This window comes from Crotalus tigris, unplaced genomic scaffold (assembly GCF_016545835.1).
Source record: "Crotalus tigris isolate CLP2741 ecotype Arizona unplaced genomic scaffold, ASM1654583v1 scf7180000019692.1526454, whole genome shotgun sequence".
Classification (NCBI taxonomy): Eukaryota; Metazoa; Chordata; class Lepidosauria; order Squamata; family Viperidae; genus Crotalus; species Crotalus tigris.
Genome location: NW_024097664.1, coordinates 1 through 16,328, shown reverse-complemented (window position 1 = coordinate 16,328; position 16,328 = coordinate 1). Strand labels below are relative to the sequence as shown.

The 16,328-nt window shown below is 51.5% G+C and overlaps 1 protein-coding gene across 1 annotated transcript; it reads left to right on the top strand.

The window, feature by feature from the left end:
- The first annotated feature begins 7,131 nt into the window (after window positions 1-7,131).
- LOC120317565 (probable G-protein coupled receptor 21) lies at window positions 7,132-9,393 on the top strand. Its single transcript, XM_039364242.1, has one exon. The coding sequence runs from the start codon at window positions 7,133-7,135 to the stop codon at window positions 8,228-8,230; it is 1,098 nt and encodes a 365-aa protein (XP_039220176.1). The 5' UTR covers window position 7,132; the 3' UTR covers window positions 8,231-9,393.
- Window positions 9,394-16,328: the final 6,935 nt, after the last annotated feature.

Genomic DNA, 16,328 nt, shown 5'->3' with positions numbered 1-16,328 from the left:
CGGTGGGGAGAGGATGAAACGGCTTGACTTCGCTAAGGCTTGAGCCGCAGGGGGTTCCCCAGCTAGGCTGGGTGTGTAACTTGCAAGGAAGAATCTGCTCCGGGTCCTCGCGCGGCTTGCGCGGTCCACGGGTTGAGGCACGCGCACACAAACCCCGTGAGGTTGAATGCCGCAACAAGCGTTCCCGTCCTCAGTTCTGGAGCGCAGCGTTCTGAGCTGGCCGGCCGGCCAACCTGCTTCCCACCCCAGGTCCCGTTCTTGTCACCTTGGCTCGCCGTCTTGGGCCCAGCAGCTCTGGGTAGGGGCTCAGTTTGCCATATTGGTCCAGTTGCCAGCCGCTTTCCGTTCTGGCTTTTTAGCAGTGTGGTTGTGTTGCTAGGCTGCCTGGCAATTCCTGTGTCTCTCTTTCTCTCACTTTTTCTCTTTCTCTTTCTTTCTCTCTCTGTCTCTCTCCTTCTCCCCCTCCCTCCCTCTCTCCTTTCTCTTTTGCTTTTTCTCTTTCTCTCTTTCTCGCCTTCTCTCTCTCTCCTTTCTCTTTCTCTCACTTTTTCTCTTTCTCTTTCTTTCTCTTTCTCTGTCTGTCTCTCTTCTTCTCCCCCTCCCTCCCCCCCTCTCTCCTTTCTCTTTCTCTCACTTTTTCTCCTTTCTCTTTCTCTCTTTCTCTCTTTCTCTCTCCTTTCTCTTTCTCTCACTTTTTCTTTCTCTTTCTTTTTCTGTCTCTCTTTCTCCTCTCTCTGTCTGTCTCTCTCTCTGCCTCTCTCTGTCTCCTTTCTCTCTTTCTCTCTTTTTCTCCTTCCTTTCTCTTTCTCTCTCTCTCTCTCTCTCCTTTCTCTTTCTCTAACTTTTTCTTTCTTTTTCTTTCTCTTTCTGTCTCTCTTTCTCTCTTTTTCTCCTTCCTCTCTCTCTCTTTCTCTCTCTCTCTCTCTCTCTCTCCTTTCTCTTTCTCTAACTTTTTCTTTCTTTTTCTTTCTCTTTCTGTCTCTCTTTCTCTCTTTTTCTCCTTCCTCTCTCTCTCTTTCTCTCTCTCTCTCTCTCTCTCCTTTCTCTTTCTCTAACTTTTTCTTTCTTTTTCTTTCTCTTTCTGTCTCTCTCTCTGTCTCTGCTTCTGTCTCTCTCTCTGCCTCTCTCTCTCTCTATCTCCTTTCTCTTTCTCTCACTTTTTCTTTCTTTCTTTTTCTGTCTCTCTTTCTCCTCTCTCTGGCTCTCTCTCTCTCTGTCTCCTTTCTCTCTTTCTCTCTGTTTCTCCTTCCTTTCTCTTTCTCTCTTTCTCTCTCTCTCTCTCTCTCTCCTTTCTCTTTCTCTAACTTTTTCTTTCTTTTTATTTCTCTTTCTGTCTCTCTTTCTCTCTGTCTCTGCTTCTGTCTCTCTCTCTCTCTCTATCTCCTTTCTCTTTCTCTCACTTTTTCTCCTCTCTTTCTCTCTCCTTTCTCTTTCTCTCACTTTTTCTTTCTTTCTCTTTCTTTCTTTCTCTTTCTTTCTCCTCTCTGTCTCTCTCTCTGCCTCTGCCTCCTTTCTCTCTTTCTCTCTTTTTCTCCTCTCTCTCTCTCTCTCTCTTTCTCTCCTTCTCCCTCCCTCTCCCCCTCCCTCCCCCCCACTGCTTCCAAATTCCCATCAGCTAAAGCTCAACAGAGATGTGCCGATTGAGAGGAACGGATGTAGTTTTAAACAACAAAAAACGTGGATGGTTGGGAGGGGGGGAATGCAAGGTTGAGAAAAAAAAAGAGAGCTGGGGATAACCTCGAACAGTGAGGTCTGGGGTCTTCTAAAGCAGCGCCCCCCACCTTTTGGGCACCGGGGGGGTCTGGTTCCATGGGGAGAGGTTTTTGTCACAGACTGGGGAGGGGGGGGGGAACCTGGTTTTGTGCGCTGCCTGCCTCCCACAGATGGGTCTTTCGCTTCTTTGTGCGGCCCGGTTTCTGATATGCTGCAGACCGGTGCCGGTTGACGGAAAGGAGGTTGGGGACCCCTCTTCTAAAGAGCCAGAAATTGGGTCTTCCAAGCGCCCCAGTTGTGTTCCTGATGCGTTTCCTCATAGCCCCCTTTGAGAAGCCCCTTCCTGGATACCTAGAGCAGAGGGCCCCAACTTTTGGGGCACCAGGGACCAGATCTGTGGAGAGGTTTTCCCGCGGACCGGAGTGTGCATGGTTTCGTGTGCTGCCTGCATCCCACAGACGGGGCTTTGCTTGTTTGTGCGGACCGGTTGCTGGCATGGCGCAGCCCGGTACCGGTCCAGAGACCGGGGGTTGGGGACCCTTATTCTAGTCCAAACCCCGTGCTCAAGCAGGAGACTCTAAACCAGTGGTTCTCAACCTTTTTAATGCCGCGAGCCCCAACCGGTCGTAAGTCGAGGACTACTCAACCGGTCGTAAGTTGAGGACTACTCAACCGGTGCAGCACCGTTTACAAAATGGGACTTTTGGCAGGCTCAGCAGGGCAGAGACAGCCTGGACCATTCCTATTGGCTTTGGAAAGCCAATAGAATTAGACTCTATTCAAGAGAGTCTATTCTATTGGCTTTCAAAAGCCAATAGAATAAAAGGGAGGAGCACAGCTAAGGAAAAGGGGGGGAAAAATGGCGGACTGCATTGTTTGGCGACCCCCGTGAAATGGTCGTTCGAACGGTCGTAAGGGCGAAAAACGGTCCGAAGTGTCACTTTTTTCAGTGCTGTTGTCACTTTTGAACAACAACAACAACAACAACAATATAATAATAATAATAATAAAGTTGGAAGGGACCTTGGGGTCATCTAGTCCAACCCCCTGCTCAGGCAGGAAACCCTATACCATTTCAGACAATGGCTGTCCAGTCTCTTCTTAAAAACTTCCAGTGTTGGAGCTTCACCGCTTCTGGGGCAGGTTGTTCCACTGGTTAATTGTTCTAACTGTCAGGAAGTTTTCTCCTTAGTTCAGGTTGCTTCTCTCCTTGATTAGTTTCCATCCATTGCTTCTTGTCCTGCCTTCAGGTGCTTTGGAGAATAGCTTGACTCCCTCTTCTTTGGGGCAGCCCCTGAGATACTGGAAGGCTGCTATCATGTCCCCCCTCGTCCTTCTCTTCGTTAAACTAGACATACCCAATTCCAGCAACCGTTCCTTATATGTTTTAGCCTCCAGTCCCCTGATCATCTTTGTTGCTCTTCTCTGAACTCTTTCTAGGATCTCAACATCTTTGTTACATCGTGGTGACCAAAACTGGATGCAGGATTCCAAGTGTGGCCTTACCAAAGCCTTGTAAAGTGGTATTAACACTTCATGTGATCTTGATTCCATCCCTCTGTTAATGCAGCCTAGCACTGTGTTGGCCTTTTTGGCAGCTGCAGCACATGGCTGGCTCCTATTTAAGGGTTTGTCCATTAGGACTCTGAGATCCCTCTCACAGTTATTAGTATTGAGCAAGGTACCCCCTATACCATACCTGTACAACAGTTACTAAGTGAACCCGTTGTAAGTCGAGGCCTCTTGTAACTTCCACGGGGAGGGTACTTCTTGTTATGGAAAGCTGCCCTTCCCCATTTCCCCCTCGACAGAGGAGCCTTTGTGCTAACAGCTGTCCTTGGCTCCAAGCCTCATCCAGCCTTTTCTCAGCAGTTGCTCCCTGGACAAACGACATGGTGCGCCTCGCAGGAATCCTGAAAGCGGCTTTGCACCAGCTCTGAAACCGTTCTCAAGCTGGCGTTGGCTTTGCCTCCTGACTCCTTGATTTTTCATCTAACCAGTTCACAAGTCCAATAAGAAAACCCACACCCGGGACGCCCTTCACACTAGGCTGCATCAACAGAGGGATAGAATCAAGATTAGGCGAAGGGTTAATACTGCTTTACAAGGCCTTGGTAAGGCCACACTTGGAATACGGCGTCCAATTCTGGTCACCACGATGTAAAAAAAATGTTGAGACTCTAGAAAGAGGACAGAGAAGAGCAACAAAGATGATCAGAGGACTGGAGACTAAAACACATAAGGAACAGTTGCTGGAATTGGGTATGTCTAGTTTAATGAAGAGAAGGACCAGGGGGGACAGGATAACAATGTTCCAGTATCTCAGGGGCTGCCCCAAAGAAGAGGGGGTCAAGCTATTCTCCGAAGCACCTGAAGGCAGGACAAGAAGCAACGGATGGAAACTCATCAAGGAGAGAAGCAACCTAGAACTAAGGAGAAACTTCCTGACAGTGATAAAAATTAACCAGTGGAACAACCTGCCTCTAGAAGCGGTGAATGCTCTAATACTGGAAGTTTTTAAGAAGAAACTGGACAGCCATTTGTCCGAAATGGTATAGGGTTTCCTGCCTGAGCAGGCGGTTGGACTAGATGACCTTCAAGATCCCTTCCAACTTCTCCTCCTCCTCCTCCTCCTCCTCCTCCTCCTCCTCCTCCTCCTCCTCCTCCTCCTCCTCCTCCTCCTCATTACTACTACTACTACTATCCTGGATTCTCCCCCAGAGGGAGGCTGCTAGGCTTCCATCCAGCTCAAAAAAAAGTCTTTGTTGATCAGTTGTGGAGTATTCCAGTATTTGAGGGGCCGCCACAAAGAAGAGGGGATCAACCTGTTCTCCAAAGCACCTGAAGGCTGGATAAGAAGCAATAGATGGAAATTAATCGAGAAGCAACCTGGAACTAAGGAGAAACTTCCTGACAATGAGGACAATTAACCAGTGGAACAGCTGGCCACCAGAAATCATGGGCATTCCATCACTGGAGGTTTTTAAGAAGAGACTGGACAGTCACTTGTCTGAAATGGCATAGGGTCTCCTGCTTGAGCTGGGGGCTGGACTAGAAGACCTCCAAGGTCCTTTCCAGCTCTATTCTATTCTAAGAGGCAATGAGAGCGCAACGTTTGAAAAAGAACCCTGATTGCAGACTTCCCAAAAGGTGTCTTCTGACGTCCATTGTGGACATAGGATGCCGGTCTATCTGTGATTCAGATATCTGTAAAAACAATTGGGCGGGCTTGCTTCTTTGGCTTCCGAAGGACGGACTCACCTGTTGTAGGAGAGGCAGGAGACAGATCTGCAGGGTCTTCCCATAAAAATTGGGGGCTCTGCCGTGTGTACAGCTCCAATGACTGAAGCCCCCCCACCCCTCTTTCCTAAATCATCCGTCTTTTCCTGACCTGAACGAAAAGCGTGCACCTAGGATGCCAAACCAGAGATACAACTTAGTCCGGTTTGAAAAAGACATTAAGCCTAGTCTGATCAACTCCGCGAAGCATCCTCGTTCCTTCCTTAAACGCACGGACATTTATTAGCACCTGGCTCAGGCGCGCGGCTCTCAGTGGCACCAGAAATAGGTCCCATTAGCTAGACGGGGGTCTCCTTCACGCCGGACTACGCAGGAGAACAGGGGACAGTTTTTGGAGGAGATGTGTCCTCTGCAGTTTGTAGGAGAACCTCCTTGAATCGTTGAGGTTCAATAACGCTTTCGAGCAATCAAAACTGCCTCGATTCGAGGTGGCCGCTTGGAAAATCCAACCCCGGCGTCCGGTTTGAAGAAGGTCTTTGAGGATTTCTTGACGACGCGCGGAAAAGCCGCAGAAGAGGAGGGCTCCCTTCCCGATCCTTCGGATCTTGAGCTTGCAAGGCCCAAGATGGGGAGAAGAAAGAGCTAGTTTCTATGGTAACCGAGGGAGCACGATGGAGGGGAGATGCTCCAGAAGGAGCCCTCTCTTCAGTGGCTAAGGAATCACTTGGCTCCCTTCTCGGCTGCCCTTAAACCGAGATCCCACTCCGATGCTGAGATTGTCACCCGACATTCCCAAGCACCGTCTTTCCCCGTGAGCAGCCTGTTCCTTCAAAGGAATTTGAAAAGGTGGCTGAAGATCTGAATCCTGCTTTAATCCAGAGGGAGCGCAGGATAGGGCTCTTCTGCTTTTGCTTCCAGATTTCCGTCTGTCACGCTCCACAGGGGTCATTTGGGGGGGGGATCTGGGTCCCAAGGAGGAGCGCCGCCGTCTGTTCTGGTGATGGTGTCTTTGAGGTTGTCGGGGAACGAGGGTCAGTCGAGGGAATCAGCTCTATGGGGTGCCTCTCTGGCTGAGAGGGCTGCTACAAGGCCTCAGGGAGAGGGAGGGGCCCCCCTCCCAGCAGCCCTCCCAAGGGGCTGACACCTAGGGGGCTTGGCACCCCTCCCCTCCCCTGCCTCTGGGCCGTTTTCACCTGGAGGACCGTGCAGGCTGTTTGAGATTTCTGCCTCCAACTGCATCTGTAGCTCCGGCCGGCAGGTCTGGACAGAGCTGAGGGGCAGGGGTGGGTTTGGCCTGTGCTCCCCCCCTCCCCACGCCGAGAGAAACTTTCTGCAGGGCGGTGGGCTTGGCAGTGCGGAGGAGAGCAAGCGAGCGCGCAGGCGGAGCAGGGCACACACACGCAGGCGCGCGCGCCCACCAAATCTGCAGAGCCAGCTGGGCGGAGAGAACCAGCCCAGGGCTGCGCTGCTGCTGCTGCTGCTGCCTGCCTTCCCTTCTGGACCCAGAGCGGGCAGCCGCCTGCCTCTGCCGGGCGGGCACGCCAGGCAGGCACACACGTCGGCTGGCTGCGAGAGCTCGCCTTTGTCCTCCTCCGAACAGCAGCAGCGGCAGGTAGGCGGAGGAGGGGGAGGAGGAGGGGGGGCAGTCTCCAAAGCATCCCTCCTCCAGATCCTGGGAAGCTGGTGGGCAGCTGGCCCCCTCTCCCCCTCTCTCTCCTGCAGTGTTGGGGGCAGGGAGGCCGCCTGGCGCAAGCGGGGAGGAAGGGAGGGATTCTTTCTTCCTCCCTCGGCTTCCAGGAGGAACCGCCCCCACGTGGCTGCACTGGCCTTCCTCCCCTCCCTCCCCCCAACCCTCCAGCCAGCCTCCTCCTCCTTCCAGCCAGAGAGCAGCACATTAGCAGCAGCACCAGCAGCAGCGTACCTCTGCTCCCCCCCAGCGGCAGCCAGCCGCCTGCTGCCAGCCAGCCCAGCTGGAGACGGGGGCGGTGGCTGCCGTCGCAAGCCAAGAGGGAGCATTGCGGACAATGCCTGGGCAGTCTCCGCACTTCTCCTCGCCTTCTCCGAAGGAGGAGCAGCAGCAGCAGCCGTGCACCACGCAGGAGCTGCCGCAATGACAGCCGGTGCAGCAGCCGGGCAGCGGCCACCGGCGTGAAGGGACCGTGGTGGGCGCCTCGGCAAGATGAACGCCTCCCTGGATGGCGGCAGCCCCGGGAATGGGAGCGGCGGGGGCGGGGGCGGTGGGGAAAGTGGCGGGAGGCCCTTCTGCCTGCTGGCGGCCGGCTACCCGGACAGCCTGGACGTCTGCCTGCTGGAGGCCATCATCATCGTCTTCCTGACCGTCCTCATCATCTCGGGCAACCTGGTGGTCATCTTCGTCTTCCACTGCGCGCCGCTGCTGAACCACCACACCACCAGCTACTTCATCCAGACCATGGCCTACGCCGACTTGCTGGTGGGGGTGAGTTGCCTGGTGCCCTCCCTCTCCCTGCTCCACCACCCGCTGGCCTTCCTGCCCGAGGCGCTGGTCTGCAAGGTCTTCGGCTACGTGGTCTCGGTGCTGAAGAGCGTCTCCATGACCTCGCTGGCCTGCATCAGCCTGGACCGCTACATCGCCATCACCAAGCCCCTCAGCTACAGCACGCTGGTCACCCCCTGCCGCCTGCGGGCCTGCATCCTCCTGCTCTGGCTCTACTCGGGCGCCGTCTTCCTGCCCGCCTTCTTTGAGTGGGGCAAGCCCGGCTACCACGGGGACATCTTCCGCTGGTGCGCCGACTCTTGGGATACCCGGGCCGTCTTCACCCTCTTCATCGTGATCCTGCTCTACGCGCCGGCCGCCTTGGTGGTCTGCTTCACCTACTTCAGCATCTTCCGGATCTGCCAGCAACACACCCGGGAGATCAACGAGCGGCGGGTGCGCTTCAGCTCCCAGGAAGGGGAGGCGGCCGAGGGCCAGCCGTGCCCGGACAAGCACTACGCCATGGTCCTCCTGCGCATCACCAGCGTCTTCTACATCCTTTGGCTCCCTTACATCATCTACTTTCTCTTGGAGAGCTCCTCCATCTACCACAGCCGCCTGGCCGCCTTCCTGACCACCTGGCTGGCCATCAGCAATAGCTTCTGCAACTGTGTCATCTACAGCTTGTCCAACAGTGTCTTTCAGAAAGGGTTGAAGCACCTCTGGGGTGCCCTTTGCACCCCTTGCGGCCGGCACCGGTCGGCCAAGGACTCTTCTGCTGCCTCTCGCAGCAAAAGACCCTCCAACGGCTGTCACGTCTGACCAGGGGGGGGGGCTGCCCTGAACTCAAGACATCCAGATGTGCAAAAAGAGAAAGAGGGAGAGAGAGAGAGACCCATGTCCTTCTCCCTGGGAATGCTGCAGTTTTCCAAGGATTTCGGGAGGATTTCCACCAGCACGGGGGGGGGGGGCTGCCCCCGGGTTTCCACCAGCACGGGGGCTGCCGCCGGGTTTCTGGGTTCCGCCTTCTTCAGGAAGGTCCTGGTGGGAAGCAGGAAACGTCCACTTTGACCAGGGGGGAGGGTGGGGAGGGAAAAGGGAGTGGGGCTTCTTCTCTGGAGTGACTCATGGATGCTCTCCAGCACCGGCAAAAAGACGCTCCAATTCTTCCCTCGCCTCTTTGCCCTGATGTTTGGAGATTTATGCTCTTTGTCTCAGTGCAGGAGTGTGTACCTGGTTTAATAGTGTATTCTTCAATTTGTTTGTGCATATGCCAAAGTACGTTTCGAAAATCTTATGGGTCCAAATGATGATTGTTCCTCTCCATCCTCTCCAGTCCCTATCCCCCCTCCCAACACGCCTGTAGCCAATAATGTAAACACTTGAACCCCTGGATTCCAGTGTGCCTGAGCCAGCGGTGTCCCCCCCCTTTTTTTTCCTCTCTAGGCTTTTTATAACTGTGGTTATTCCTCCTCTCCCGATCCCCTTTTGCCCCCCTCCCTCCCTCCCTCCTCCCCTCCGTCTCACCAGGTTGTTCATTTGTGATTTAAAAGTACCGTATTTGCATTTTTCTTAAAAAAAAAAAAAAAGAAAAGAAAGAAAAAAAGAAAGAAAGAAACTTAACTGAAATGTCTGTGTAGTAAAAAAAAAAATGAATGACTTTGGAACAGACCAAATTAGCAAATGAATAAAAGTGTTTCCTTTCCCCCCACCAACTCCCCCTGATTTATTTATTTATTTATTTAAGTCCAGCCGGAGAAAGAAAAATATTTATTTTGTCCTTTTTTGTTGTTGTTTGTTTTCGATTTGGTAGGCCAACCCGCTCCGGGATTGTTTGGGGTTTTTGAGGAAGTTTGTCAAAACAAATTTCTCTTTTTATATATGTATGTATGTATGTATATGTATGTGTGTATGTATATATGTGTATATGTATGTATGTGTGTGTGTATATATACATATATATACACATATACATATATATGTATACATACACACACACACACACACACACACTGTATTTTCCGGTATATGACGACTTTCTAAACCAGTGGTTCTGAACCTGTGGGTCGGGACCCCATTTGGGGTCGAACGACCATTTCACGGGGGTGGCCAAACAACGCAGTCCGCCATTTTTTCCCCCCTTTTCCTTAGCTGTGCTACTCCCTTTTATTCTATTGGCTTTTGAAAGCCAATAGAATAGACTCTCGTGAATAGAGTCTAATTCTATTGGCTTTCAAAAGCCAATAGGAATTGTCCAGGCTGTCTCTGCCCTGCTGAGCCCGCCCAAAGTCCCATTCTGCAAACGGTGCTGCACCCGTTGAGTAGTCCTCGACTTACGACCGGTTGAGAAGTCCTCGACTTACGACCAGTTGGGGGTTGCGGCATTAAAAAGGTTGAGAACCAGCGTTCTAAATCATGAAAATCTTCTCAAAAGTCGGGGGTCGTCTTATATGCCGAGTCATCTTATACGCCGGAAAATACGGTGTGTGTGTGTGTGTGTGTGTGTGTGTGTGTGTGTGTGTGTGTGTGTATATATATATATATACACACACACACACACACACAATATATATATATTTCTAATATGGTAATACGATAGGAAAAGAAAGAACTTTGGGAAAGCCGAGTTAAGGAGATTGCTTCCGTGGGGATCCCAATTGGAAGTTTGAAATCAGCGGAAAGTGCTTCTGAGGCCTCTGAATTTTGATAACGGTGACATGCAAAGGGTGGTGGTGTGTTTTTGTGTGTGTGTATTGGTGTGTACTTAACTATCCGTTTTAAGAAAGCAGCCCAGGCGTTCAAGCTGATTCACATTCTACTAGGATGCGTCTCAGGCACTGCCTGCATTGGGGTGCAAAAAAAAAATATGTTTTTGTATTCAGACCACATTGCTGGGGTTAATCAACCGAGCCCTATCTGCAAAATATCCACTTTGGATCTAGAGAGAAGCTGGCTGAAAAAGGTTAGAGGGAACTGCTCGGAGTAGGGGCAGTCTACCTTCCCATGCCAAGTGCTGCAGAGGAATCGGTTCTCACGCACGCCCTGACGGTGGCTTTCTGCCTGCCCATTGTTGGAAACAGGATGCGGTGGCAAGCAAGACTTTCTCTTTAAAACAAGTCTTCCTTCCACCACCACCACCCCTTTTTTTTTAACCTGCCATTTTGCAGGAAAACCCTGGAAGTTCAGAACCCTGCTTGCTCGCAGTCTCCCCTCTTTCTCCGTCCGTCCCCCCCAAAGCTGTGGACCAGCAACCGAGATCTTTTTTGCAACGCAATCCTGGGTGCAAAAAAGGATGGATGTTTTCATTCCTCGCTTCCTGAGCTTTAAAATCACAAGGCGGTGGACAAGCCGGTTCCCATATTTTGTCGTTGCTCGATGAACGAGCGCTTACAGCGTTTGTGCGAGACGGGCAGTTGCCCACCAGGGAAAAAAGGGGTGATTTTTTTTTTCCGGTGGGGCACGGAGAAGACATTTTACACGGCGGTGAAGACCTGGCGAAACTACATTCACGACCAGGTGCACCTGACGTAGATGGAGCTTAAAAAACGGCGCTGTGAAAGGCACGGTTTTGTCCTGCCGTTAGGAACCGGCTTCGGCCTTGGCATCGGGCATTTTTAACCTTGTTAGTCTGGATCTTGCCTGTTACGGGGACATTCCGTAGTGTCGTTTTTTAAAACCTGGATTTTAGGACTTCGCACGATCCAGGGCTGTGCTGGATCCAACACCAGGAGAAGGGCATTCCCTGGATCTGGAGGCTTCGTAATATCCCCTTCACTCTCCCGGCTGTCCCGGATAGCGGAGTAGAGACGGGGGGGGGGGGGTCCAAAAATCTCCCTCCCGTCTGCAGGGTTAGACCCAGCACATGTTGGCAGAGGCTGATGGTTTTGGGCTGGCGACCTGCATTAGCACAGGGACTCCCGACTTTACGACAGCTCACTGAGTGATTGTTCAAACTTACAACGGCGCCAAAAAATGTGACCTGTGAGCGTTTTTCCCACTTTACGACCTTTGCAGCGTCCCTAGGGATTCAGCTGCCGGGCAACCGGTTCGTATTTTTATGACCGTTGCTGTGTCCCCCAAGATCACGTGGTCCTCTGTGAAAGGCAAAAATCAATGGCGAAGCAGGATTCGTTTAACGACCAGGGGGCTACCTTATCAACTGGAGCGACTGACTTAACCAGAGAGGCAAGAAAAGTGGTAAAAAATGGGGCACACTTCACTTAACCCCCGAGTGTCACAACCACGGAAAGTTGGGGGCTGAATTGCGGTCATAAGCCGAGAGCCATTTATTTGTTACTTATCAAATTCAGAGGCCAATCGTCTCGCTCACGGAGTGATTGCAAGAAATTTAAAAAAAAAAACAATGCTCCAGTTTTGGGACGGGGGGGGCAGGAAGATACCCCAGTGTCAACCTTTTTAATGCCGCGACCCCCAACCGGTCGTAAGTCGAGGACTACTCAACCGGTCGTCAGTCGAGGACGACTCAACTGGTGCAGCACCGTTTGCAGAAGGGGACTTTTGGTGGGCTCAGCAGGGCAGAGACAGCCTGGACAAATCCTATTGGCTTTTGAAAGCCAATAGAATTAGACTCTATTCAAGAGAGTCCATTCTATTGGCTTCCAAAAGCCAATAGAATAAAAGGGAGCAGCACAGCTAAGGAAAAGGGGGGAAAAAATGGCGGACTGCATTGTTTGGCGACCTCCGTGAAATGGTCGTTCGACCCCCAAATGGGGTCCCGACCCACAGGTTGAGAACCGCTGCTTTAAGGGGTGACTGTCTCATAATGCGGTGGTCTTCCTTAGGGAGAGGGGAAATCGGACCTTCTATGCTTCAGAGCTTGACAGGTTGTGACGGGGGCACAGCCCCAAATACACACCGCAACTTCTGACTGAATGCAGAGCAAAAGCAGAGGAAATACAGGATTGGGGGGGGGGGGGCTGGTTGTGCTTCGCACTGGGAGAGCCGAGACTCCGAGCTTAATAGACTCAGACCCAACGGCTAGATCCATCAAGAACAGCCTCAGAAACTGTGAAGATGTCTGTGTGTGTCTTTGTGCATTTGTGGTGGGGAGAGGTTAACGGGCCTTGCTGCGTAAGTTAAAGCCAGCAGTATTTAGTTGTGTAAAAGAGCAACAAAGGCAGTTCCGAATGCGCTGTTTTATACCTGTCATGACAGCTGGAGTATCCAGCCTTTTTAATATATATATATATATATATATCTGTTAAGTTTATCTAATTGCAGGGAAAATAAACAGGCAGTGCTGTTCTACTGGACAGGTAGAAAGATGAGAAGCAATTCCAACAATCCATCACTGTGATTTATTTTATTCCTGGAGAGAAATCTCTTTACGGGTTGCGTAGCTAACGAGCCAAAGGGCCAAAGCAGTAAAAATAATCCCTAATCCCTGTCTTTATAGCCCTGGGAACTTTTACCCACAGATTTCTTGGACCATCACTGCGCCTCGTTGATTTTTGCTGGCTTTCAAGGTCCAGCTAGCTGGACTCGGGGAGGTTTTCAGCATAAAAACAAAAGTATTTGCTTTATTCCCACCCCAGTTCCTGGCTCCCTGGAGACTTCTCTTAAATGCCACCCCATTCTTACTGGCAGGAAAAGATCTGGCGCTTTGTCCCCACAAGTTGTTGTGTGTTTTGCTTGGCTGGGACATCTGGCGCGCGAAATGCTTCCGTGGCTCTCGGTCCTTCCTCCGATAGCCTGTGGGATGCCTCCCCAGGACGCTTTGCTTCACGCTGGGTCTCCGGCTTTGGGTTTGGGTCCCACGACAAAAAAAGGGTATTTGCCAATCAAGGAGAATATTTGTAAGCTCGGGAGTGAGATGAGGGGGTCCTGGGTGCTCTCTGAGCTTGGTGGCTTTCTTGCAGATCTTTTATCACCTAACCAGGTAACATCATCAGTTCTAGAAGGGGGTGAGGTTTGCAGAGAGGAGGAGGAGGAGGAAGACGACAACTGTGGGGTCCTTGGTGCTCTCTAAGCTTGGTGGTTTTTCTTGCAGACATTTCATGACCCAACTAGGGAACATCATCAGTTCTAAAAGGGGGTGAGGTTTGCAGAGAGGAGGAGGAGGAGGAGGAGGAAGACGGCGACAACTGTGGGGTCCTTGGTGCTCTCTGAGCTTGGTGGTTTTTCTTGCAGACATTTCATGACCCAACTAGGCAACATCATCCGTGGAAGGAGGAGGAGGACTATGGAGTCCTTGGTGCTCTCTGAGCTTGGTGGGTTGGTTGTTTTTTTGCAGACGTTTCATTACCCACTGATGATGTTACCTAGTTTGGTAATGCAACGTCTGCAAGAAAAGCGCCAAGCTCAGAGAACCCCAAGGACCCCACAGTCCTTCTCCTCCCACTGATGGTGTTACCTGGTTAGGTAATAAAAGGTCTGCAAGAAAACCACCAAGCTCCAGGACTACCAAGGACCCCATAGTTCTCCTCCTCCTCCTCCTCCTTCCTCCCTCCCCCACTGATGATGTTACCTAGTTAGGTCATGAAATGTCGGCAAGAAAACCACCAAGCTCCAAGAGCACCAAGGACCCCTCAAAGGGTATTCATCCCCACGTACAGGAGGGACAAACTTAGAAAAACAGCTCCGTAAATTCCTTTCCCCCTTTCCTTTCCATCTTTTTCCCAACCGCTAGCCGGTTTTCAACGCAGCCTTTTGCCTCCCTATTCAAGAAAGACCCCGATATCGTGCACAACCTCTGTGCGTAAGTCAAAAAAAGGCTTCAGGCCCTGGGGGGGGGGGCAGGGGGGGGGAAAGATGCAGCAGCTTCACCCCAGAGAGAAACGGTGTTTTTTTTTCAGGAAGGGCCAGAGCCAACAATTAATCCGGGCGCTTCCATTTTTAGATCGCAACCTAAATTCTGTCTAATTTAACACTGCCTGCACATTCTGTGCAGGTGGGGGGGGGGAGAGAGATACGGGCGTTGCGGCCACCAGACAAAAGCTGGAGAAATTTGTCATTTATAACAAATTTCAGGCCGTCCCGTTCAGAAGCCGTGCAATGTGTCAATTTCTTTGTGGGTCTACAGCGCGAAGGGTGGCCGTTGCTGCCGTCGTGACTCTCCCTTCTTCAAATTTCTCTTTGAACGGCCACAATTCAGACCGGACGTTCCGTGGCTAAGCAGGACGCAGTGTGAAGCGAGTTTCCCCCACCCCACCCCCCCTTTTACGACCTTCCTTTGCCACGCGTGCGAAGCGGAATCGCCGCAGTTGTGACGCGAGTAACACCGTTGGCGTTCAATGAACTGGGGTGCCCCCATTTGCTCGCCGCAAGGTCGCAAAAGGTGGAGGACGTGACACCCCCCCCCGGGACGTCATACACGTGAATCAGCGTCTGAATTTGGATCACGGGACCGCCGGCATGCTGCCGCGGCTGTGAAGCGTGAAAAATAGCCTTAAGTCACCTTTTTCGGGGCTGTTGCAAATTGGAACGGTCACTGAAATAGCATTTTGTCTATTTTTAGGCTGGGCCTGTTGCTCCAAGACCAGTGGTCCTCAACCATTTGGGGTCGAATGACCATTTCACGGGGGTCGCCAAACATCGCAGTCCGCCATTTTCCCCCCCCCCTTTTCCTTAGCTGTGCTACTCCCTTTTATTCTATTGGCTTTTGAAAGCCAATAGAATAGACTCTCTTGAATAGAGTCTAATTCTATTGGCTTTCCAAAGCCAATAGGAATTGTCCAGGCTGTCTCTGCCCGGCTAAGCCCGCCATAAGTCCCATTCTGCAAACGGTGCTGCACCGGTTGAGTAGTCCTCGACTTACGACCAGTTGAGTAGTCTTCAACTTACGACCGGTTGGGGGGTCGCAGCGTTAAAAAGGTTGGGAACCACTGCCCAAGACCCTTCCTCTCTCTTCTTGGCGTGTATATTTTTGTTTTTAACATCCCCTTGTGCCAAACTGGAACCAGAGCATTTGGGGGTGAGCAGCACATACCCCATCCATCTTGCTGACCTCACCCCCGTAAAGAGACCCCCCCTGCCTCTCAAAATGGCTTGGGGGGGGTGCAGCCTGCGAGCTGGAGGGCTTTTCAACCCAGGGCCTCCCCTTTGAGAATTTTTCTTGTGGGAAACTTGAGCCTTAAAAGGAACGGGAGCGCAGCTGAAGAGGCTGGCATCACTTGGGGATTGACTCTTATTTTTAGAACGGGGTTTATTGCCATATTTGGCCTGAAACAATGGCTTTATTGTGACTTTATTGTTCGCCACAACGCCGGGCTGGGTCCTCCCCACCTGTTCTGGCTTTTGTTCGGCCGATCCAGCCGGGCACGGACGGGCCAAAAGGTTCACTGTTTGCAAAGCTTTTCTCTCGGAGTGACTAATTCCCTGTCTTGAGAATACCAAATTTCCTGTGTAGGCTTTGCAAAGCGCAGCATAGGAGGGGCTGAAATCGTGCGATTCCCTCCGAGGCTTAGCTGCGTATATCCCAATCCGTCGGAAGGGACAAATATGGATTTGATGGACAACAGGTCTCGTATCCTCAAGAAATAACCCTTTGCCGACTGAATCGTGTTTTTTTTTTAAGCACCGGGAAAAATCACCCCACACCTTTTGGTCTTCTTGTTGTGCCGTATCCGTTATCGGACGTTGGCGATCCTGTTTTTATCAGCTGCCACTGCACGAAAAAGGGCTGCTGAGTTTTGTCCAAACCGGTCCCTTAAATTTCGAAGCCACGATGTTCTTCTTCTGCCTGGACCCTGTTTGCCTCCAATGAAATGGAGCATGTCGTATTTTTTCTGGGTGTCGCATCACCTGTCCGAAATATTCCAATTTTCATTTTTTGTTTTGATGATGGCTTCACCTCCTCGTTTCTGATCTTGTCAACCCAGCTTATACGTAACAGCTGCCTGTAAATCCACATTTCAAATGCTTCTAGTCCAGTGGTTCTCCACCTGTGGGTTGGGACCCC

Bases quoted from the DNA above. Each gene is read 5' to 3' on its own strand.
- LOC120317565 (XM_039364242.1), top strand. From the start codon at position 7,133: ATGAACGCCTCCCTGGATGGCGGCAGCCCCGGGAATGGGAGCGGCGGG.